At 37.8% G+C, this 25417-nt stretch overlaps 2 protein-coding genes across 8 annotated transcripts in view; one reads left to right on the forward strand and one right to left on the reverse strand.

Annotated features, from left to right (window-relative positions):
• The window catches only part of vav2 (vav 2 guanine nucleotide exchange factor), a 256865-nt gene that overhangs the window by 114383 nt on the left and 117065 nt on the right, over nucleotides 1-25417 (forward strand). The gene's annotated exons all lie outside the window — the stretch shown is intronic.
• Nucleotides 8732-10309, reverse strand: LOC130102303 (uncharacterized). 2 transcript variants are annotated; one of them, XR_008809180.1, is made up of 3 exons: nucleotides 10178-10309; nucleotides 9611-9969; nucleotides 8732-8859 (listed from the first exon to the last, which is right to left on the reverse strand). XR_008809180.1 is itself a non-coding variant. In XM_056268295.1 (2 exons), the coding sequence occupies exons 1-2, from the start codon at nucleotides 10129-10131 to the stop codon at nucleotides 8754-8756; spliced, it is 1278 nt and encodes a 425-aa protein (XP_056124270.1). In that variant the 5' UTR covers nucleotides 10132-10153; the 3' UTR covers nucleotides 8732-8753. The 2 variants fall into 2 exon arrangements, 1 of the variants encoding a protein (XP_056124270.1); XM_056268295.1 differs by lacking the exon at nucleotides 10178-10309 and having other exon boundaries at nucleotides 8732-9150; nucleotides 9251-10153.

Below are 25417 nucleotides of genomic sequence, written 5' to 3' on the forward strand. Positions count from 1 at the left end.
AATGGTGCATCATGTATGGTTAAGATAGGGGGCACTTTGAGTCGGCCAATTCCTATTTTAAGGGGTATTAGGCAAGGCTGTCCATTGTCTGGTCAACTGTACAGTTTAGCAATTGAGCCACTGCTTTTTAGACTTCGAGATAGACTGTCGGGTTTTAATGTGCCTGGTCTTTCTTTAGACTCAAGAATGTATATCTCTGCCTATGCTGATGATATTACAGTTTTTGTAAACAATGCTGGAGATATTAACTGTCTATCTGAGGTACTCAGTCTTTTTGAGAAAGCTTCATCAGCTAAAGTGAACTGGGCAAAAAGTGAAGCTTTTTGGGCTGGTAAAGGGGAGTTTGAGAGTCTCCCAAAGTTACCCGGAGACTTAAAGTGGGGCAGAGAGGGACTTAAATTATTGGGAGTTTGTTTGGGGTCAAATGATTATCAAAAGAAAAATTGGGAGGGACTAGTGGAGAAAGTGTGCAGCAAGTTGTCTAAATGGAAATGGTTGCTGCCGCAGTTGTCCTATAGGGGGAGGATTTTAGTGACCAATAATTTGGTTGCTAGTACCCTGTGGCATAAAATAACTGTACTACAGCCACTTGTTGGACTTATTGAGGAGATTCAAAGGCAACTTGTGGATTTTTTTTGGTCTGGACAACACTGGATTCGTGCTGCTGCTTTATACCTTCCGGTTCAAGAGGGAGGTCAAGGATTGATCGATATCAGATCCAGAATCATGGCTTTCCGGTTGCAAGCAGCTCAGAGACTGTTGTATCACACGGATGCTTCATGGCAAAAGACGGCTTCTGCTCTTCTCAGGAGGGTCAGAGGTATGGGTTTGGACAAACATCTGTTCTTAATGGACCTCCAGAATGAGGACCGTGTGAATTTGACTGTTTTCTATAAGTCAGTTCTGGAGGCATGGAAGGTGTTTTCCATTTCACGTACACCGAATACACATGCTGGATTATGGCTTTTTGAAGAGCCACTTTTTCTTAATGACTTTTTACCGTCAAGACTTGTGTCTGGATCCAGTTTGCGTGCATGTTTCACTGCTGCGGGATGCACAAAGCTGGGACATATTTTGACCAAGAGCTTAGAGGAATTGAGTGAAAGGACTGGAGTGAGATCTCCGAGGCTGCTGAAACAAGCTACAACTGGAATTCTAAAGTCTTTGCATGCGGACCATAAGATTTTTACAAATGACTATATAGCAACTGATCAATGGAGAAAGGGGGTTCCTTATGTTTTTCCTTCTCTGAATGTGACTATTGCAGTGGGAGAATGGCAAGATGATGAGAATTGTCTTTTGTCTTTTGAAACCCCTCAGCTTGGAGTTTTTGAGGAAGTGGGGAAAAAGGCCCTCTATATCTCCTGCGTGAAGGCATCCAATGCTGGTCGCTTGCGTGGATTTGCTTCAAATAAATGGACTGATTTTTTTGGAGTTCTTTCCTCCCCTAGAGGCTGCTGGCGGTCCTTATACAAACGCCCCATTGACAAAAGAACGGGAGACCTTCAGTGGAGGATCGTTCATGGGGCGATAGCCACAAACAGATACGTGGTGCACATTGATCCTTCGGTAGGGGTGGGCTGTCCCTTCTGTAAAGAGGTTGAAACGGTTTTTCATCTATTTGTACAGTGTGCTCGGCTAAACGATTTGTTTTCATTTTTATCTCAATGGTTCATTGAAATTGATGAAGCTTTCTCTTACGAAATGTTTATATATGGTCCAAGGTATACAGAAAAAAGGAAAAGTCAGTTGATTTTACTAAATTTTTTGTCTGGTACAGCAAAACTTGCTATATGGAAATCCAGAAAAAATAAGTTGTTAGGACAGGGTTCTCTGGATGTGTTGATGATCTTCAAAGGCTTGGTGGCAGCTTGGCTTAAAATAGAGCATGCCTATTATAAAATGGTAAATTGTGTAGAATCTTTCATGTACATTTGGGGGATAAATGAGGTCCTTTGCACAGTAGACGATGATGATGATTTAATGCTTGCTTTTTAAAATGTTTCTCATTTTAACATGAATAGTATATATTATATTTGTTCTTGTTTTGTGAGTTTGTAATATTATTGTGAACACCTTATTGTTTTAAATAAAGGTGTATTTAAATTCAAAATTCTCTCTCTCTCTATCTCTCTCTCTCTCTCTCTCTCTCTATCTCTCTCTCTCTCTCTCTCTCTCTCTCTCTCTCTCTCTATATATATATATATATATATATATATACTACCGTTCAAAAGTTTGGGGTCGGTACGATTTTAAATACTTTTAAAAGAATTATCTTCTGCTAACCATGGCTGCGCTTATTTGATTAAAAATGCAACAAAAATCAGTTATAGTATTAAATATTATTCCAGTGTAAATCAGCTGTTTTCTGTGTGAATATATAGTAAAGTGTAATTTATTCCTGTGATCAAAGCTGAATTTTCAGCATCACCAGTGTCAGTGTCTTCAGTGTCAAATGATCCTTCACAAATCAGTATATGAGGATTGATGCTCAAGAAACATTTATTATTATTATCAATGTTGAAACAGTTGTTGGTCTGTCAGTTGTACAGTTTTTTTGGGGTTTTTTTAGGATTCTTTGATGAATAGGAAGTTCAAAAGAACAGCATTTGTTTGAAATAGAATCTTTTGTAATATAAATGTTTTTACTGTCTTTGATAAATAAAAGTATTGATTTCTTTCCTCCAAAAAATAAAATTCTCACTGAGCCCAAACTTTTGAACGGTAGTGTATATATATAGAATGTATATAGTGCATATAAATATAGTGTGTGTGTATATATATGTGTGTGTGTGTATACTTGTATATATATATAGGCTATGTATATATATATATATATATATATATATATAAAGTGTGTATATATATATATATATAATGTGTGTATATGTATATATATATATATATATATGTGTGTGTGTATGTATGTATGTGCTGTCAATCGATTAAAAAAATAACCAATCAATCACACAATTATTCTGTAATTAATTGTGATTAATAAAACCTAATATTAAGGTTTTCAATATATTTTTATATTGTAAGAATTTCACATTTAATCTCCAAATTAACATAGAAACAACATAAAGACAGTAGTCTATATTTTAAATATTTGTTTAATGACATCTGTATGAAATGAGGCATCACCGATACCAATACCCCTACTGATGTTTCTATGAAATATAGTTTTTTCTCAATTTTAGCCATTAATTATAGGCATTCAGCATTAGTGTAATTGAAAGCTATAAAAAATGTTTTTACATTTATTTGGCTTTAAATAAAATGACAACTTTTCATTTAAGTGAATTTAAAACAATCTTCACATAAACTCATTATAATAACTGCCTCATTTACCTGTGCCCTTAAATAAATCAGGGCTCAATTTTTTTTGTATTGGCCCAGTCAGACTGGTTCAAAATTGTACTTGCACTGTCAAAATGCACAAAGTTACTGTTGTTGTTTTTGATCCATGTAACCTTGTAAACAGTGCTTAAGATTTCTAGCTAGGTCTAATGCCGAGTTCAGACTGCAAGATTTTCAAAATAATCGGGTCACTGTTGTTTTTACACTGCATGACTATCTGGGGTAACATTCAGTTGCTGCTGTGTTCACACTGCACGATGGATCGGCGACAGGAGGTTTCACACTGCATGACTTTACAAAAGAAAGAATCGCCGACAACTTCTGCCTGGTCCGCAAACTACGTTTCACAACCAAACAAACGCGAGAAGTGATAGGAAATAACGGAAGATCACGCGTGCGTGAGACCGGAGTTCTCGCGCGACACTGAATTTGTTATTAAAAATGATAGCCTACAAATTGTATGTGCACTGATTTGTAGCGAAAATGAAAAAGAAAAGAAAAAAACAGTTTATGCAGGAAATGGTTGGGAAGACGAGGGGAGCAAGGACTGTGTTTTGCAAAGAGAGTTGGGGGTAAATAAATAATTTTGCAAATGTCCTGCTGTTGCTGCTGGTCATGCAAACGTTTGTGCTTGGTTTCTGTTTGATATAATTGTAAATATAGGCCTATCTATTAAAATACTGATATTCTGGTCTATAACTCCCAATATTAGGTCATCGCCGATGTAGTTTTCAGTCAGAACACATTCACACAGCAGGATTGTGAATCGCCGACAGGTCCAGATATTTAGCATGCCAAATATCTCACGGGCGTTGACGACTTGTCGGCGATTCTCTCAGATCGCGTCTTTGCTCATTCACACTGCGTGATTGTCATTCGCGTGAACGAGCACCGATTTGCCTGTGATTTCGGGAATTTGTCGGCGATTTCTCAAAACCTGTCGGCGAGCCAAAATCGGGGCTAAAATCGTGCAGTCTGAACTCGGCATAACAGGTAGGCTATAGGAACTGAATAAAGTTATCAAACACTTCAGTCTTCACTGCATAAATTATATATAGATTAATCCTTCTTAAAGCTTCAAACGTTATTCAGTCAAGAGCAGTGAATATTGTTCTCTTTTTTTCTTTGATTTATATTAATGACAGACAGAAGCAGGTTTATTAGGCTGCTGTCACGTTAAGACCTGCTGCACATGACTCGGATCTGACACATCCTATTTTCTCACAACTATTTATGTACATTTAAGATTTCATTTAACTCTTTAACTGTGCTTGGGAGGATACTCGACAAAACGGGCATTTTGTGTTTGTGTCCTTTCAAGCAGCTTTCTGTGCGCACAAGTGTGTGTCAGACAGGAGATTCACAGACACGCGCACCAATAGTTACGCACTGCCTTCTTTTTGCGTCATCGTGCGTGAATGGTTTAAAAGAATTTGCTTGAATAAGAGTGTGATCATATATCGTAGCGCTAGCCAAACAATGACGATAAAAAACGGTCACTGCCTTAATTGCGTTAAAAAAAATTAACGTGTTAAACTGAAAAAAATTAATTGCATGCAGCATTAATATATATAACGAATGTGACATGCTGTTTGAATGCTGAATGGAGAATGACAGCAGAGGAAGAGTTTCCATAAACTTTAATTTAACGACGTTAATATTCATCTGTCCTTCACAGTAATTACAGCTTGAGAAAATTGTACACAAAAATATTTATGGTGCTTTTTTGCCTTTTGTGGAGCTTAACATAACTGCGAGTACTACGCACCGTATCGGATTTGGATCTGACCGATACCTGGTTCGGCAAAAATTGCAATATCGAAGCCGATACCGATACTGAATATTGGGTCGGTGCATCCCTAATTATTATTATTATCATATATATTAATAGAATGTTTTATTATAATAATATAACAATAAATTATTATTATAATGTTGTTATTGTTATTGCTTAGAATTAATTTCATGGTTGATGTTATTTAGTTTTGTTTATTCTATGCAGTTCTTTAAGGGAGTTCCCCTCTATAGCAGAGGCTTTTTCATCATGTTAGCATCAAAAACCCAATCTCTGCCTCTTATTTCACTTTACGCATTTGTGAAACGGCATCTTTCAGACATGCATTTACTCTCTTCATCTTCACTCAGCTCACTGGAAGTGAATTAATGGCTAATCTCTCCAAATGTGACTTATTGCAGAAATAATATTATTTTAATTTGAAATGAAATTCGGTCACAGTCTGGGTGTTTCTGTATTTGGGGTTGTAAAAAAAATGGTTTCTTATCTTTACCAATGCTTGTCACACAACAGCAGAGCATAGGCATAAAGCTCTTGATACCCACTAGCTCTCCCACCTTCAGGTAGTCTCTTGTGCTTTGTTAGTGACACAAATGTATTCAAAGTCAACCGAATACAGAGCGGATGTTTTCTAGTAATGATGCTGCTCTCGACATGTGTATTTTGGCAATTTTTTTCCCTCTTCCTTTTTTTTTACTAACTCTACTATGGTTGACAGTAGTCTGTAGTATTCTTATTATGTTTGAGTTGACCTACATCTAGATGATTTCTTGTGTTTACATTTTTGTTGAATCTGTTATTCGCCCATCGGTGTATGAATGAGTGAGTGAATGGGTGAATGTGAGGCAAATTGTAAAGCGCTTTGGTGGCCATTGGGTCTGTGAAAGCGCTATATAAATGCAGTCCATTTACCATTTACCATTCACTACAAAATTCTGCCTGACACTCGTTAAAAAAATCATCCTCAGCATGTTTGCTATAGTACACCATGGTGTTTGTGCTTTTGTTTTGCCAAATCACCATTGCACAGTGGGCCAAATCTGACTAAAACCTCCACATAGAGATAGGCACTACTGGTTCTCAGCTAATAGACATCACAAATGATATGTTTACGGCCCTCCAATCATCGTACACATGATTTGCCCAATTGGGCCTAATCCGCTGTGAATGGAGCCGGTCCTCATGGGAGCTGAAGCAGGCAGACTTTGGTGCCTGGTTGTAAATTGCAATGCTAATAGAGGAACTCTAAGCGGCCTGCGTCCCTGATAGAGGCCCGTTTAATGGAGATATTCGGGGGATGAGCATTTATCAGACGTTGACAGACAGACGGCTCTCATCCAGATGAAAGAGGGGTGAGGACCCACCCCCCACCGACTCAGAGGAAGTGAGGCATGTCTACAGGATCTTTTCTTCGGAGACCTAAACAATCACATGCTGTATGCTACAGAATTGGCCACAAAATGATGAGTATGGCAATGTTTCCTCAAGATAACTCACTGATTTCATTTGCATGTGCTTCCGCCCATGGCAACTCCACCTTTACATCTGTTAGCGTACAGCTCTCACTTCTCCTTTGTTATGTCAGAGTCACTGTGGGATGTCAGTTTGTCTCTCAGAGTGAAGCTCAAATAGAGGGAGGATCTGTTGACACATCCTCTTTATGCTCAAAACAAATGCCTAGTTTGTCCTCCTTGTTTGTCCCTTGACCCAGCTCGACCCATAAGAGCGTGTTCACCTCCTCTTGTCCGGCTTTCATTTTACAGCCATCCCTCGAGGCTCCACATTCACATCCATCTTTCCTCTCCCCCTCTGTCTCTTCTCCGGGAACTGCTGATTTAATGAAGGCCCCTGTGGTCAACATTACAGTCATCTGTAACAGGGGCCCCTGGCTCCATTCAAAGCCTAATAACTATGATCCATGTTTTCTTCACATATGTGTTCATGTTGGAATAAGTGTACTGATTTATTTCAGTCTGTTGCCTTTTTGACCACAGGCTTTTCACAAAACTCCTCAACTTGATCCCTAAGTCTGAGCTTCCTCTCACTGGACAAATACTAAGAAACAGAAGCTGCGGGAGCATTTTTATAGGCCTGAGCCGAGCAGCCTGTGGAGTGCCTCATTAAAAGAGAAAACAGCTCTTTTTGCATTGGGTCAATCTATGTCTGTACTGTCCTTTGTATCTGTTGGATAAAAGGAATCAAAGCGCATTATAATTCCTCATAACTGTCAGTTTTGTTGCTTTTAAATCATTTCAGGAAATCCTTCTATTGATTCATAATCGGTGACTTTCTTCAAAGGTTTTTCTCAGCAGAGCAGATGTTATCACTACAGGTCTGGGTTGTCTGAACATTGTCCACAGAAACATCTCACTTCTATTGTTTTATCTTAATAATGTCCTGCTTTGACTTTCTCTAGCTGGTTCAATCCTGCTGTTTGCATAGTGCAGTAATTATTTTAGCAGCGCGACAGGCTAATGAGGTTCTCAGTGTTCGGAAAGGCAGGGCAGCACAGATGCATTTACCTTTGTGCCCATTTGACTCAGCGTATTAATTACCACCATACTGGCGCATCAGACGCTCCTCGTTATAGCTCCTCGGGCTTTGCAACTGGATCTCATTAGCATTAGCTTTCTGATATAGACCTATCATCAAAGCTTCTGTTATTTAAACAGCAGTTGATTTTGACAAACCAGTGTTTTATCACACTAAAGTTCTACTTCATTTAGCCTAAAAAGATAAATAGTGATTGTATTGTATCTACCAAAATTTCTGTCTACCAGAGTTTTCTAGCTTTGTTTATTTCGTTTTTGCATTAGTTTTAGCATTTTATGGCTGCCAAAGGTATTGTGCTAATTAGCATTAATACCGTTAAAATTGTATGGTTCTCGGTACCAATTTCGGTACCACAGCAAAATCTGTTGGAAATATTTAGCTATTTTATTTAACTATTTGAAAAAAATATTAAATTAAATTCAATAAGTTTATTATTTATGTAAGCAATAAGGTACGAGAGGCTGTGCTGTATCGTGAATAAGTAACGGCTGAAGGGCGTTGTTAGGCACGACGCGAAGCGGAGTGCCTGCAACCCCTTCAGCTGTTACTTATTCACGATACAGCACTTGCCTCGAGTACCTTATTGCTTTTATAAAACGGTTACCACACAATATTAAAGAAAAAAAAAATTATTAGTGGAAATTTCATGGAAGTTAAATCAATAAAAGCATTAAAAGCATTCCTTCCGCTAGAAAAAAAATAGTCCCTGACCGTGAACAACAACGTTCCAATGTGTAATATGCATGAAAGCTCAAATAAAAACAACAAACCGTTCTCAAACTTGTCTCATTCTTTTTATTTTTTACAACACAATATTTGTGAAATTTCCTCACACAAATAGGCATAGCTTATCTCTCAGCATGAGAAAACGTTTACTTTTTTGTTTATTCCGTTATTTTCTCTCTGCACTAAACTAAATATTTACATAGCCTATAAATAAAAACACAAGGGCACATATTTTGATAGATAACAGTTAGGTCTTTAATCTATTTTATTAATGTTATCAATTCAGTTATTAAAATGCTGCCTAACAAGAGATTCTTTTTTATTGTTGTTTATTTAAATTTATTTGAACATCTCCGTTAATTGTGCACGCATTAAATATTTGTCTCATTTCAATCGGCTCCACTGTGGTGATATTTAACGCGGTTCTCTTTAGTTGGGGCTCAGCACTGTCAGCAGTGTTTTCTGTTGCAGCAAGAATGTCGCTCCAGTGCTTTCTTTGTTTTAAGTTTGGCCTCCAGTAGCTCTGTAGTGAACTTTCACACTTATGTCCACTCACAGACATAATTTCCCTCGATTCGAGACCAGCATCGGACAATCTCTGCACCATGGTGCTGCGAAGGCAGTGATTTGTGTAAACCTTTGAGGTGCCTGCTGCTTTACAAATTCTCTGCAACATTGTTGCGAGGTAGTTCACACCCATAGGCTCTCTTGTGTACCTGCAACAGTCAAAAACGAGAAAAAACTTTAACACAACAAGATTTAACACAAATTATAAATAGCTAATATGATTTATGTGCCGCTGCGTGATCTACGTACCAAACACATTTAGAGAGGTTTTGCTTTTTGGGGTGAAGGTAAAAAGCAGGGGGGTTAGATGGCAGAAGAGAAACGTACTTCTCTAGAGAGGCAACGGGACAAAGCGGGTTCCCAGTTTGTTGGAACATGAAGCCACGCCTGCTCTCCTTATTTCTGTCATGTGGGTCCTTATGGTTTTTTGTGTCTTCATTGAAGCTCATTGTGACATACTTTACACCATTTTCGTTTGTTAAAATGCGGAATGAGTCTGGAATGAGTTCTCGGTTCCCCTCTTTTCCTCTACGTCCGAAGTGTAACTGCACGTCAAACCAGACTTTGTTAACGAGTCCTTCAGGTGTGTTAGGATTAAGCGCATCGGACAGTTTTATGGTGCTGAAATCTTTCGTAGAAATCGATGTGTGATGCTCCGTTTTATCACGACCCTCTCTTCTCATTGTCTTTACGACTCCAACGAAAACATTATTGGATGAGGTGAATTCGCTGTCTCTCATCAGACACCAGGACAAACTCAAAGGTGGATCATTCAGGAATCTGTTCACACCCGCACGTAACGCTACATAGCTACTGATCCCATATTTTTCGCCTTTGGAGCTTCTGACAGTTCCGTAGAAGTCACGGAGAAGTGCGTTGAGTTCCGTCTTGGTGATTTGTTTAAAATCAATGCTGCAACCCTTTTCACTACACCAGTCACCGAAGCATTTCACTGCCCATTGGGTTTGCTGCACGGTATTTTTTTCATTACGAGTCTTCTCGAATGTATCAATGTTACATTTCAGCACTTCAGCATGACGGTTCATATTTGTAGAAGTCTCTACAAATTGTTCCTCAAACCACTTATCCATCGTCATGCCACCTAATAAATCGAAATTTACTTTAAACATTTTAGCCTTTTTAATTCTTACGTTTTTTGTCTGTTTATGTTGATACGTGTGGTTGCTAAGGGTGTTGCTAAGGGCGCAGTGATAAATAGAACCGTTGGGTGAAGCGGTCATAGCCGTGTTTTATCGTGAATAAAGCACAGCTATTGACCAATCAGAATCAAGGATTGTAACTAACCGTTTTATAAGATGGTAATCATTATAAGTAGGCTTAAATAATCCATATAAACATTTGAAGGCTACATGCTGTTTAAAAGTAAACATTGTTTATAAAAATGATCAAGTGAAAAATAAGCAACCCTCCACCACAACTAATTATTATTATTACATTGAGAGGTAGCTAAATCTACTGTACAACAGTAGCCTAATATATTTCTTCAATTTCTTCAAGTTTATTTTGACTGGTTGCCGTGAAGACCTTTTGGGAGTCTATGTGTGTTTATGATATTGCAATAGTTTTTTCTCAAATGAAACGGTAAAATGGTCGTGTAGTGACTCTCAGAGCGGCTCTGAAGATGAAGCTCTCATCATGTTTGCTATAGTACACGATGGTGTTTGTGGTTTTGTTTTGCCAAATCACCATTGCACCATTGCATCAGAAATGCTGGTATCGTCACATAAATTTAATTACTGGAGTACTAGTACTTTTGACATCCCTAATCCAAAACTATAATTAATTTGTAGCTTTTTTTTATTTTAGGTTGATCATGAAAAATGTATTTTAGTTTAGTTTGTGTGTTGTATGGGGAAAAAAAAAACTACTTAGTATTCAACCATTGCTAATTTTTGATTTGTCAACATGTTGCCTCTGCCCACCCATTAAATTCAAAATGTCATGTCCTACAGTTTATAACTGCCAAGATATGCTGACACCTGTCCCAGCATGCACATCTTTGGCTATTTTTGTCATTTGACCTGTCATTTCTGGCCCATTCTTGTGGAAAACAGTATTTTCCACATGAAGCCAGCAGTGCTTGGTCCTCATCAGGAAGATTTCAGGCTCTCCCAAGCCTCACACCCTTTTTTTACTTTGCTAAATGCTCCAGGGATGTTATCCTAACGGCATCCTCTGACAATCCATGTTTTAAAACATCCCTGGTTTGCCTGCTGTTCTCATTGGCCAGTCTGATTGACAGCACCCTTAAGAATTGTTGCCCATTATTTTGCCCCTTCCCCCTCTTACACAGCTGGCATTATTGCCTTAGAGGTACCTGCCAGTGCCTTGACTCCTTTGCAGACAGACTGGGTGACATCGCAGTCATGTCAGCCAGGAATCAGATTCATGGCTAATGCCCATAGGCTGAGAACTATGACTGCTGCCATTGGCCCCAGTGCTCTAGTCTCAGCTCTCAGACAGGAAGTGTCTTTACAGCCAAAATCACTGTCGGTCAGCACTCTAGCCAGATGTGTACAGCTGTGAATATTGCCACTAATCTGGCATATGATACATCCCGCTTGCAATCTCACACACACATAAAATCAAGGCTGTAGATTTTGTGACCATGTGACGATACAATCATAACAGTATGTCTCAAGAATGAGTTTTCATGCTTCTTGCACATGCTTAACAGCATGTCACACGGCCAAAGTCATGTTTTTCATACAAAATGTGATTCATTTATTTTCAAGTCAGTCAGTTTTTCGGTGTTGTTCCATTAGCGAAGTGTGATGTATGTGCACCCAAGTCGGGTCAGATCACGTCAAGCATATTAAATCTTGTGTTTTTTCCTTCCCTAGCCTCTCACATGCAGGATTTTAGCATAACCTTGTATGTGTAACTGCACAGTGCATATTAGGTCCATAATTTAAATGCTGATTAGATTAGACACCCAGAATCGCAGCGACTGAGGCACTAAGGTAGGCATTGATGGGGAAAAGGAAAAGAAGGTAAAAAGAATGAGATACTAATACCTCTCAGCGGGGTTTTCCCTCACACTGAACAGAAGGCCAAATTGTTACACCTCAAAAAAGGAAGCAATTGTTTCCACAGTGACTATTGAGCGGAAATCAATATCAGCTTCTAATTTGTTGCATTTAGCAAAGATACGCATGAAATTGATTCTCCTGTCGTCGAGAGCTGTGGTTAAACCAGTGGGCTATTGTGTGTGACCAGGCATAGCAGTCAGCCACTTTCACCTGCTCAGCTGAGACCAATAAAACATTATGTAAATCCCATTTTTCCACTCTAGTGTTGTAGGTATTGTTAAAATTAGTAGTTGGGTCTCAAACCCACATCATGGATGTTTCCATGTCCATCCAGTGTGAATCTTATAGGTCTTCGGGTTGCTCAGGTGGGTCTGTTGAGCAGCTGGTGTTTGGTGGACCATGAGCCTTTTGGCATCTTTAGGACAGCTCTGTGGACAGGGAGCTCTCTAACTCAAACCGTTTTAAAGCTTTTACTGTCTTTCTCCTGCTGAGAAAGGATCTGGCCGAGGCTTGTGTATGTCAAACCAGAGCCCCAGTGCAGAAATACAAACTCATGCACAATGACTTTTCTTTTCATATACCTTTAATTCAGCGTTGCGATCTGAACTGTACCAGCAGTAAGTTCACTGACGTCTAAGCATGCACACATTGCAAGGCCTCTTGTTGAGGAATTGGAGACTGAAAGAATTTACCCTCAGGGATCAATGGAAGTAGAGGTCGGTTTTGCCGATTCATCAGCACTGATAACCGATTTCTGGTTTCTCCTGGTTGTGTACATTGCGGGAGGGGCTGAGAAAGCTCCGCTGCCGTTACACAGTACAAGAGTGGCCTCTAGAGGCGAAATAAAAACTATCATGCCTCGTGGTGTTTGTTTTAACATGAGACTCTACACTCTGCACGGAGTGGAACCAGATGCTAATGTGAAACTTCAACAAAGGAAATGTATGTACACTACAGAACACGGTCATATTTTAAAATAATCAATTTGTTGACTAGATGCTGCATTATTAGAGAACAGCAGTATGTTTGCTGACAAGGCATTAGCATTAGTATAACATTAGTAGTATCTCAAGCGATAAGAACAATGTGACAAATGCACACGCAAATCCGAAACAAAAGTTTAAATATCATGATTGTTACGGTCTATTTTCATTAGTTTATATCCAGCTTGGGACTTTTATTTATTCATTAGCCATCTAAATTGCATCTCCGCAGCAGTGGATGCGCTGATCCGTATCCACTGGATGTCATGCATTGTCAAGTCATGCATTGATCCGTATGCATGTTTAATACGGATTACATTCGGATTAATTTTTTTCAAAAGCACAATGTTTTTTTGTTATTGTGAATGTACACAAATAAATTTAGAATAATGACCCGTTTCAAATGATGCATGACTCTATATATGACCAAAAATTATGGAGTATTTTTAGTTCTTTACAATTTTAACAGGAAAGAATGCAAGTGAAAGTGCGGGCGCCTCCATGTCATGTAGTAAGTGTGCTAATACTTTAGCTTCACACTCCACACAAACACTTGAATATACAGCTATAAAGCGCACATGTATCTAGGTTAATGTTGGAGTGATGTGCTTACTATTTAAAAGTGCCTACTATTTAAACCGCTGTTTTAATTAATTTATATTAATATTTAATTTAATATTATTTGTAATAATATTTAATATATAATTCAATACATTTTCATGCATCAGTCAATACGGTTTATTTTTTTAATACATTTCAGCTCTATTTTACTTTGTGTTATGTTTTTATTTAGATCTGATTTTGATCATTTGTTCTAAAAAAATATCGCTTAATTAATCGGGTATCAGCAGGTACTGCCCAAATTAGATATCGGTCTCGGCAAAATCCAATATCGGTCGATCTCTACAATGAAGTACTATCTGCAAATCTCACATAGCTCACAAATCTCATGTGTTCAGCAAGAAATATGCATTTACATGTGGTTGCACATGTATTAAACATGTAAATTATCAATATTTAATTGTGCATGCCTATTTTTAATTTTAGATGACTTTTCTCAAAGTGAATCTTTAATAATTCTAATAGTTTTTAAAATGCTGTTAAATTTCCAGATTTTTTTTATTTACATAAAATAGTATAGAATTTAAAGATCATTCATTAGTCAGTTATTGGCCCTAATATGAAAATAAATATCAATTTATTTGTATCAGCCAGAATTTTAATATTGGTGCATCACTAGCAATAAATAATCGGACTGCGATTGAAACTGCATGATAGAGAACCAAACCAACGTGTCTGAGAGATCACCTTGACATAACGGTTCCTCATTGGTGTGTTGCAGTTCAGCATGGCAAGCGAAAGAAAACAAGCTGCTGATACATCCAGTGCTAATTTAACACACACACACACACACACACACACACACAGCGCGCACACACAAGCGCTGAACGGCCACTGACACCCTGGATCTCACATCTCCAAAAATGTGAGATATGGCACCTGTTTGAAAACGTGTTTTCAAATAGGTGCCATACAATAACAGCAATAAGCTATTTGTAAAATTATAGTGGGTTTGTTGTTCCGCCATTGATGCTCTGTGAGAAATGCTGCCAGTATAGATCCAAATACTACTTGCATTTCAATGCCAAATGACATGTCCTCTCACACACAAATATCTCTTTAATTTCTCTTCAGTATGACACAGTGGTGCAGCCAGTCAATGAGACTCTCCACACTGCTACATTAATAGAGAGAGAGAGAGAGAGAGGGGTGGGGGGTGGCCATCTATAGATGTGCAGATGGTTTTTTAAGAGGGGGTTATCATGGCTATCATTGAATAACCATTCTATAGAAAGGCTATCATGGAATCCAGAACCTCAAAGCTATTAAGTATAGCTGCAACCAATGGCTATTTTGATTATTAATTTTGTCAATTATTATTATTATTATTGGATTCAATCATTGGATTAACCTGATAAAAAAAGCTACATTTTATTTCTACTATTTTTAATTTTTTACAGCTAAATGTGTGGCTAATGAATATTGATTATGAAAAATAAATTAATTATTTTTTGTTAGTACTATAAAATGACTAATTGACAATTAAATGTGTTAAGTATCTACAATATTAGTTTTTAAAAATGGTTTATTATCACTAGTGATTAGTTGTTAATCTAAACTATCATATATCACTGCACAGCTTTGTACATATGCTGTAAAAATAAACTTGGTCAACTTTATCATTTCTCTCTACTCTCTCTCCCCCCCTCTCTCTCTCTCTCTCTCTCTCTCTCTCTCTCTACTCTCTCTCCCCCCCCTCTCTCTCTCTCTCTCTCTCTCTCTCTCTCTCTTCTCTCCCTCTTTCAGCTCTCAAAGTGAGGTTTATTGTAGATCAAGTGCTTTCAAGTATAACATCAAAATCTTTTCTGCCCTTCATGTGTAATTAGCTGTGAGGTTAATTGAACAAATTGTACTTTTTTGTTTGTTTGTTCTGGATCAACTTCTCCGCTGGAGTTGAGTACACTCACTGATGTCAGTACTAGCAGTGTGTGTGTGTGTGTGTGTGTGGGCAGACTCCCTCCTGTGTTTGCCTTGAAGCGGAAAGCTGAAGTTTTTCTTTGTGGCATGTTTGTGCACAAAATACTTGTATTTCTCTATCTAAGGGAAAACTAGTGCCAGGCTTCTTTGCAATAACCTGCAGTATTACTTGCCCTTCACTTTGACCTCAGCATCTTTGGCCTCCATAGTCACCATGGACACCTGTAGGTGACCCTCCCATTAGAGTAGATGAGTTTACTGTGTCTTGTGGAACTGCATTACTGGACATAAATTAGCTGTAGACTAGGGGTCGACCGATATGTGATTTTCAGGGCCGATACCGATTATTACATATCAAATAGACTGATAACCGATATTTTAAAAACCGATATATGTCTGGTGTAAAAATATAAATTAATGTCAAAATTAAGAATAACAAAGGGTTTTGACAAATACTTTATTTAAATGATTTTAAACATATCTTTGAATCTGAGAACTGTTATTAATTATAATAACTTAAAAAAAGTCCAGGGAGCACCCAGCAGCATTCTGTAAACATTTTGGACTTAAAGACTCTATTTTAATGTTTAAATTAAATTTTAGTAATCAAAAAGCATTTCTAATTAATTTAAATCATCAAACTTATTCAATTTATTTACAGTTTAACAAAAATTACATTTTTAGGGCCCTATGAAAAACCGAACTTTTATTTTGACAGGTTGCCGTGGAGATCTTTGAGTTTGTGTGTGATTATGATATGATATGACGATAACTTTTCTCAGTTGAAGCATTAAAAAGCTCATGAAGTGACTAAGCGACTCTGGAGATGATGTTTATGCAATCATGTCCTCATATAATGATGCGGCTGAGGCTGAAAACAGCGCAAGCGTCACACGTGCTCCAGTGTTTGTCTGTGTGGTAAATGAAATCACGCGTCTGCGCCATTCATTTAGAGACACGCAGGATTCATATTCAAATAGTCTTTTTGCGGTTTGAAATTCGATTTGATTTGTACTGACCTGCTTTTTATTAATTCATCAAAAAGTTGACAAATTCTGTGATATTCCGCTTTATACAGTAAATTCTGTTTTTATGACTGGATTTCGTCTGTTTTCTGCATCGCAGAAATCACAGGGCTCTATTATATTGAGGTATTTTGCAACTTCAGTGTAGTAATTTATTGCTTCTTCAGCAAAGTCTGCTGCTGCCTTAATTTTGAGAGACAACTGATGATCAGCGAAGCAGCTCGAGTCAGCAAGTGCTTTCGGTGTGAGAGTGCAAAACTTTCAGTGCCTTCAGCTTTCCGTGTTGATTGGCCGGACTCGTGACTCCCAACAAATCAGATGGGCGGGGACATTAGTCTAGTCTACAGAGTGGTGAGTTCCGACAGATGTGGCTGCGTTAGAGCCTAATATAGCGCATTTCAAAATAAAATTATTTTATCGGCAAATCGGTTTTGAAAATGGCCGATACCGATAACCATAAAAATGCTTAATATCGGCGCCGATAATCGGTCGACCCCTACTGTAGACACACATCAGAGTGTGTGTCTACTACACTCTGTTATGGTTTGCACTTGCTTGCTTTCCTTTTGCTGTGGGTGCATGCCAGCGTTCTGTAGGCAGCTAGGATGAGCTCATTCATCTTCCTCTCTCTCAGGTAAGAGAAAAGATAACAGAATAAGGCGGAAAGGGGGTTGTAGACACGATGGAAGACAGCTGGAATGTGTAGAGTTAAAATAAAAGGAGCAGAAGAAGAAATTAAGGAGAACTTTAAGGTGAGATTGAGAGGACATCACACGGCACTACTCATACATGCTGCGGGTTTGTTGCCAGCCTCCTCCTGTGACGACCTTCAGTTCATTCCAGCTAACAGCTAAAGAACCTGTATTTAAAAACATTGCAGAATTTAAAGCGATAGTTTTCCTAAACTTCCAAAAATGCTGCTCGTTTGCAGGCAAAACTGGATGGTGACCTTTGCTCCAAAGCTCCAAAAGTACAAAGAACCATAAAAGTAGTTCATGCATTTTTCTTTTACAATTATTTCTCTTTATTAATTAGTGATAAGCTATGAGGTCTCAGTAGTCATGCTATATTGTTAGTACACTACTGTTCAAATGTTTGTGGTTTTGAAAGAAATGTTTTTTTTTTTTTTTTTTTAATTAAGCAAATTAGATTTATGAAAAGTAACAGTAAAGACAATTTCTATATTGAATAAATGTTCTTTTCCACTTTATAGTGATAAAAAAATCCTCAAAAAAATTGATAGTGAAAATATATATTTTTAAGCAACACATCAGCATATTAGAATGATTATAATCATATTAAAGGGGTCATATGATGCAAATTTTCTTTAGTGTGTTATGCAGCTGTTTGTGCATGTATAAGATCTGCAGTTACAAAGCTCAAATTCTCAAACCTAAAGAGATATTCTTTGTAAAAGTAAGGGCTCAGCCAAGCCTACCTAAAACGCTTCGTTCAAACACGCCCCCAGAAATCGACGTCAGTGTGTGGGGGGGGCAGAGTTTCATAACAGTCACCGCCCAAATGTATACGCAAAGAAAGAAGGCGTAACTTTTATTCTTGCTGTATTATTGTTGCTACCGGCGCTGCCATGTCGTGGAGACACTGTTTTTCGCTGCGGAAGCCAAACTACTTTGTTTGGCCTTCCAAAAGAGCACACAATTAGAAAACAGTGGTTGCGCTTTATTCATAACACTGTTCCAGAACAGTACAGCCAAAATATTCGACTGTGTGCATTTTTCGGAGGACCGTTTCCAGAACCTGGGAGAGTACAAGGCTGGCTGTGCACAAAGGCTGATTCTAAAAAGATCTTTGCAAGTACAGTCTGGCGCTTCTGACTCAGACACAGCCTGTAAGTACGTTTTCATATTTTAAGAATTTGCTACTGACTATTCAAACGTGAGTTTTGAGCAGTATAGAGTAGCGCTTGTTTTTCGTTTCTACGATCACAAATGCAGAATTGGTTTTATGTTTACATAGTGTTCTCCCCTCGTAGCATGGCACGACGCGTAAAAAGACAGTATAAGTCATTATAATAAGTAATTATGTCCCCAATGAAATAAAACCTTACCAATCTGATACATTCTGGTCCAGTCGCGCTGGCAAAGTTGATCGATCAGCTTTTTCTGCATTTTCCGGATCAGTTCCGGGCTCGAATTGACATTATCACCTCACCTGTCATTATTGCTTTGGGAGCTGATGTTCCAATATTGGTAAGGAGCGTGACATTTCCATCACACACTTAAGGTATTTCTGGCCAATCAGAGCGATGAGCTTTGTAAAAATCTACGAGTTTCGGAAAGGCAGGGCATAGAGGAGCAATAATAATGTACTGTATGTGTAAAATAATGACTTTTTTAACCTAAAACCACGTAAACCAAATAAACCAAATAATGTTCTTTTTAGAACCATCATATGACCCCTTTAAAATGGAAAACAGTTATTTCAAATTGTAGTAATATTTTACAATATTAGTTTTGTCTGTATTTTTGATCAAATAAATGTAGCCTTTATGAGAATAAGACATTAAAAATTGTTAAAAATGTATTAGTATATGTAGAAATTAACCAAGATTAATAAATGCTTCAAAATTATTGTTCATTGTTATTTTATGTTAGCTGTTGCATTAACAAATGTTAATGTACTTTATATAACCTCAATAAATATCAGCAGAGTTTTTTTTTAAGTTTTTTTCAGAGTATTTAAATGGTTCTGGTTCTCTGTTCTTTTCCTCCCACAGCCCTCCTCCCACTCACCCATTATTTTTTTCCTCTTTATCTCTATGTCTCTCACCTTGTTCTTTAACACCTACTGAAGATGCATTGATCCATGTGAATGCATGAGGTGCAGTGAGTGCAGTCCTGTCCATCTATGTTTGAGAGATGAATTTAAATCAATATCCTCTGTGGTCAGGGGACATGTTAGATCCCGCTGTGTCATCCATGATCCACCTTTATTGGCCATGCTGGTTCGGACTTCTGCTCCGGCAGTCCGTGAACCCCTCTGCTGCTCTCTACACTGAGCAATGACCAACAATTTGTCACTGTGGCTCTGGTGGTTTGAGCTAATAGGATCGGATTAGCGACGCTGGCTTCTCTTTCGATACAGTTCTATCAATTTTATCAAGGCTTCAGCTCTTGATTTCCCATGACTAACTGGATTTCTGACAAGGCAAGGTTTGATAAAAAAAAAAAAACCCAACTTGGATAGCACAGCCCCCAGGTGTCTAGGCAATGTAGCCCACCTGGAGGTCCGCTGTTGATGTCAGGGATGCCAAATTCAGTTTTACTCAGTACACATTTCTGGCAGATTCACTCATGGTTTGCCAAAGCAATGTTCCACACCAAAGAAAGTTTAATTATTTGGAAAGATCTGTGTGGACACCAAGTAAAAAAAAAAAAAAAAAAAAAACGGTTTTCCCAGGAGATTCCTTTGAAAGACTCCATCTCTTTAGCTTCCACTGTTTCGGTATTTAATCGTAAGAAAGGGAGTTTTACATTGTAGAGTGATCTGATTTCAAAAGAGAGATGAGACATGTGAAAGTCATTACTCAAATTGAACCCAGCTCCTCGCTTCACAGCCAGTGCCTCACTCATATTTTTCTTATTAAAGCAATTAATGGGAAATGAAGGGCATTTAATGAAATCATTTCAACGGATGATTTAACATCTGAAAAATTGGGGCTTGTAAAATCTAACATCATCCCTCACTCCTGTCTTTGTCACCAAGGCTTGAAATGTGCACTCTTCACCTTCACTTCCATTTTAATATTGGTGAAGTTCTTTTCAATGTCATTAAGAGATTAGTTTGGCATCTCATCTGACATTTGCAGCACATATTTGTCCTTCAGTCATGGTATAATGTCTCCAATGGCTTTTCAGCTGCCACTCGATTGTCTGTCTTCAGTGGCTGTTATTCTAACTTTCTATGTTGTTCTGTCCCTATGTCATTCTAACATTCTATTTATCCTTCTGTTTGTCTGTTTGTTGTTCTAATATTTTATCTGTCATTTTCTCTGTCTGTCTGTCTGTCTTTCTATCTGTCTGTTGTTCTAATGTTCTAACATTCTATCCATTATTCTCTGTCTGTCGTTCTAACCTTCTGTCATTGTATTTATCGTTCTTTTTGTTTGTGTCTTATGTTCTAGCATTATGTATTTTGTTCTGTCTGTCTGTTTGTTGTTCTAACGTTCATTTGGCCTATCGTTCTATGATTCTATCTTGGAATTCAAATTCAAATTCAGGGACAGTATTAATTGGCATTTAAAGGGGTTCTGAATTCTAATTGGCACATAACCCTGGTGTGTGCTGGACTTTTTTCTGTCTCTTTTTCATGTGCATAGCTGTTATAGCCTCTACTGCTTTGAGCTATCTTGGAAATTTGTATTATAGCACGTTTTAACAAAGTTACAGACCAAATGACCAATCACTTTGTTGTATTCTTAATTTAGGAAGTCGCTTTAGATAAGTGTAAAAATATTCTGTTAATGTTCTAAGCTCAAATACACATTCTCTCTTTCATTTGATTTCACCACTTTAACTTTTGTGCACTTAGAAACCTTGTGAAGTTGCCCGTCTGTGACATCTAAAATACTTTTCATGTGGAGGTCAAAACAGCATGTGATGCTTTTGTTGAAAAGTGCATTGACTGCGAGTCACATGTCAACAACAGTAGTAGTAGTATTAGTAGTACCATAGCTGTACTAAAGTCAATAACATCAGTGAGGTTATTTTATGGATTGTCAAACTGTACTATTCTGTCTCTTTCCCCCACCCCCCATTATGTATCTGATTATACAAAGGTCATGTCCCACTTTTCAGCTGGGATGGAGTGGAGGGACAGGCATGGAGAGGCTTGTGAGTAAGTGGCAGCTCCACAGGGCTTCAATGCCAAACTGAATCATCAGGTAACTGATTCTGGGACCAGGCTAGGATTGTTTTTTTTTTGTTTTTGTTTTTTCCCTTTCAGATGGCTGTGATATCATAGATGACTGGAGTGATTGGCATCCCAGCGGTGGCTGGAAAAATGGACAGTTATAGAAAAAAGGAGAAAGTTGCAGATGGTTGACCAAGATGACATTTAATTTTGCATACTTATGCAGCTGTCTCTGTCAAGTACCATGATTCTTCTCTGTCGTTTTCTAGGTTTGTCTTGAGAAGAGAGGTGTTTTTTTGCAGGTCCATGCTGTGAAATTTGAATTGAGTTGAGTTGAATTGAGAATGGCTTTTTGGTTCCAGTTCAATTCCTGAATTGGAATTGAATTTGAATGAGGTAGTAAACAGGATGCAGAATTGCAATTCAAATTGAATCTCTGGGCGTATAATTTAAATTATTTGAATATCAAAGAAATTTTATACTGCAACTGTAATATTTTACTAGAACAGCAAAGTTTGGCAAGATGTTTGACAGGAAATTTGAAGGTTTATAGCCTTTATTGTAAGATAGATTTCTTAGAATGCAATTACTGAATTACAATTCAGAAAATTCCTCTTAAAAATCCTCTTGCAATTAAAATTCTAATTTAACTTCTTGTAGGGTGTGGCACGATCCCAAGTCACCCTCTGAAATCTGCTAGGATTTATAGGAAGAGCTCCAAAGGCCCTCGCAGTGAAGGTGCATAGATAATAACACATCAGCATTCAAAATCTGTTGGACCAGCTAAAATCAGTAGAGCTCATTTACCATCTTTACCATATCTGAACCGTTGGAATCACATGGGTAATGTAGCATGGTGGTTCTTATGGGTACAAATCGTGTTTGCTTGCAAAAAAAAGACTTACTGTATGACTCGTAAAGAGGTTAATGTGACGGAGCTATGAGAGAAGATGCTTCCAGCTTTTTCTTCTGGTTGGTTGGTTGGTTAAACTCTGAAGAACAGCTTTAACATGTGGCAACAATACAGTCATGCCAAATGGCTCATACAGAGATGAATTTTCTCAACCCATCAGTGGAATTATACAGTTGCACAACCCTTCTGCCTCCGCTGCGATGACAGTTTGAGAGATAGGAACGGCAAAACTTGTAGAGGGACTGCATTAACATTCACCACAGGTTTGGAGAAAGCGCTCGCCTCAGGGCTACACTTTTTTTTTCTGCCATGTGTAGCAGAGGCAGAGAGAGGGAGATGAAGAGATATGCTCGACAGGGTGGAGTCCTCTAGGAGGGCCTCTAATCATTGCTCTGTACCCGCTTAGGGCCTGCTGGTTCTCTCTAAGCAGATCTGTTGGGAGAGTTCAAGGGTTTAACGCCTTTGGGCAAATGACAGCTCCAAATGGCAATCTTTAGATTCAGTTTAGGCTCAAATGGTCTTTGGCATCCTCAACTGTGCTCTTGGTTACTTGGTTGGCATTAGATTAATGGATAATTAATAGTATCTTTGACACAGTGATTCTTTTACAGACTAAGCAGGAAAAAGCAGTTTCTGACACTTTAAGAAACAAAGTCTGTCTGCTGTTTCTCTCTTCATTTCTCTTGCAACCTTTTTCTTATTCTTATTTCTTATTTGCTAAGTCTAAACTCACTTTTGATTTTGCATGCACTTTAGATGCATGACAAACCCCTAACCCTCAGTATTAATCTTCAACACATGTATCCTTTGCTGTTTGTTCTTTTGCCATGAGTGATGCCTGGGATTGTGTGGTTTGTTCAATGGAGGTGTGCTAATGCATTACTTGTAAAATAGTGTAAAATATCTTGGAGGCTTGGTGGTCAAGTTTTTGACTTGAGCCAGGAAACATATACCCTATATCAACCTCATAGCAAAGTACTTAAAACCAATCAGATACCACTCATACATTTAATTATTTATTTCACTACATATGAGGTTCACTGATTTACATTATCAGTTGTTAGAAAAAAGAAAAAAAACATTTAGTCATTTTAATTTAAATGTAATAATTTTGAATCTTAATGTGTTGATGGCTAAAAATAACAGTAGATATTAGGACGTGTGCAAATCATATGAGACATTGAAGCTATTGGCTTCTATTGGTGGTTGGAGAGACAGTAGCGCAATACACCGATCAATCAGCACTCTGGTTGAAAGCCCAGCTGTTCCACACAACACATTGTTGGCTCAAACCGAGATCATAATATATTGCCATGGGATCATATTTAATCAAATTGACCCTATCAGATTAAACCGCAGTTTAGGCACAATTGCTTTTTCCTGGGCATGCCATAAGGTTTGGGTCAATGAGATTATGGATTGATTGATCAATGTCTTGTTGCATTAAATCTGTAATTTCTGTGAAAACTGTGCCCTTGAGCAAAGGCAGCGCTGTGGGTCGTGGCTATGTGCCAAGCTGCTATAGACACATCCGTAATGGTATGTTGACCTTCTTTCACAGAGGGTGAATTAGAAGACCTCTCAACTGTCTGTGTGCTATTGCACTATTAAAGGAGAATTCTGGTATTTAGCACTTTGAGTCTATTTTCTAGTTTGTTTTGGATGAACTAGAGTGGTGGACACAGAAATTTTGACGATGGGTCCTGCCTCGACTTTTTGACTCTTTTAGAATCGCCTTTGACCGCTTCAGAGTGGCTGTCTACCGGCATGCACAAACATGTCCTTAAAACAACCCTTAACGTTCGTTTTCAAAACTGTGCAACTCACCGAGTGGTTAGTGGTGTTCGTTGATGATTAAAAACAAATATATCGCCGCAATGTATGATTTCAATCCGTGTTATTTGCTATAGTGGAACTATTCTTTCAGATACCTCACAACCACGTATAAACTTCCGCTCGATATTTGAGTCTGAAGCGTTAGCACACTCCCGACCACTTGATGGTAGCGCAGTAATATCAACGAGCAATGAGTCCTTCAACAGAAATCAATGCGATTTTACAAAATGCCAAATAAAACACGAAATAAACTGTATTTCGCTACGCTACTTGTTTTGGAACATCAACGAACACCACTAACCACAGTTTTGAAAACAAACGTTAAGGGTTGTTTTAAGGACATGTTTGTGCATGCCGGTAGACAGCCACTCTGAAGCAGTCAAAGGCGATTCTAAAAGAGACAAAAAGTCGAGACAGGACAACATCGTCAAAATTTCTGTGTCCACCATGCACTCTAGTTCATCCAAAACAAACTAGAAAATAGACTCAAAGTGCTAAATACCGGAATTCTCCTTTAAGTAATAAAAATGTTTTGTATTTTTTTTCTTTCTCCATAATTTAGTGTTTCATGAGCATTTTCCAACCTTTTCATGACTCTTAGAATTGAATGCCTGTTTTTGCTGCTGTGCCTTTAAGACCTGTATGTACAGGTTTATGTAATTTTTGCATGTGAAATGAGTTGGCCAAGGATGCAGGTTTGCTTAGTCCATCCGATTTGGAGTTTCTATTCACATATTTTATGCCATTTTCTATGCAAAAGGAATATTTTTTGTTTTTGTTTATTTTATTTTATGCATCTTTTCTCCTTCATATCACATCATCATACTGTATTTTAATAATACATTGTTTTGATCTTTTTTGGATTTAAAAAATATATACTTTTTTTTTTTATATTGCATTAAACACTTTTATTTCAACAGATTACTGATAATTTCTTATGATATGACGCTTTTAAATTGCTGACCAAAGCACATCAAGCCAGGTTATGTTTACATCATTACATTTCAGTGTAGGCATGTGACGGTGTCAAATTTTCATGTTGCGATAATTACTGAAGCTTTTATCACGGTATACGGTATTATCACGATATTGAAACTTTTTTTCTTATAACAAATAGAACTCTGAACATATAAATACAATAATGCAAGACACAAATGCATAAAGTAAACAAATATTTATAACAGATTAAAGCACAA

This window comes from Rhinichthys klamathensis, unplaced genomic scaffold (genome assembly GCF_029890125.1).
Source record: "Rhinichthys klamathensis goyatoka isolate OS25496 unplaced genomic scaffold, OSU_Roscu_1.1 h1tg000270l_1, whole genome shotgun sequence".
Classification (NCBI taxonomy): domain Eukaryota; kingdom Metazoa; phylum Chordata; class Actinopteri; order Cypriniformes; family Leuciscidae; genus Rhinichthys; species Rhinichthys klamathensis.

Bases quoted from the DNA above. Each gene is read 5' to 3' on its own strand.
- LOC130102303 (XM_056268295.1), bottom strand. From the start codon at position 10,131: ATGTTTAAAGTAAATTTCGATTTATTAGGTGGCATGACGATGGATAAG. The intron at 9,151-9,250 runs GTACGTAGATCA...TGACTGTTGCAG, and splicing joins AACCTCTCTAAATGTGTTTG to GTACACAAGAGAGCCTATGG.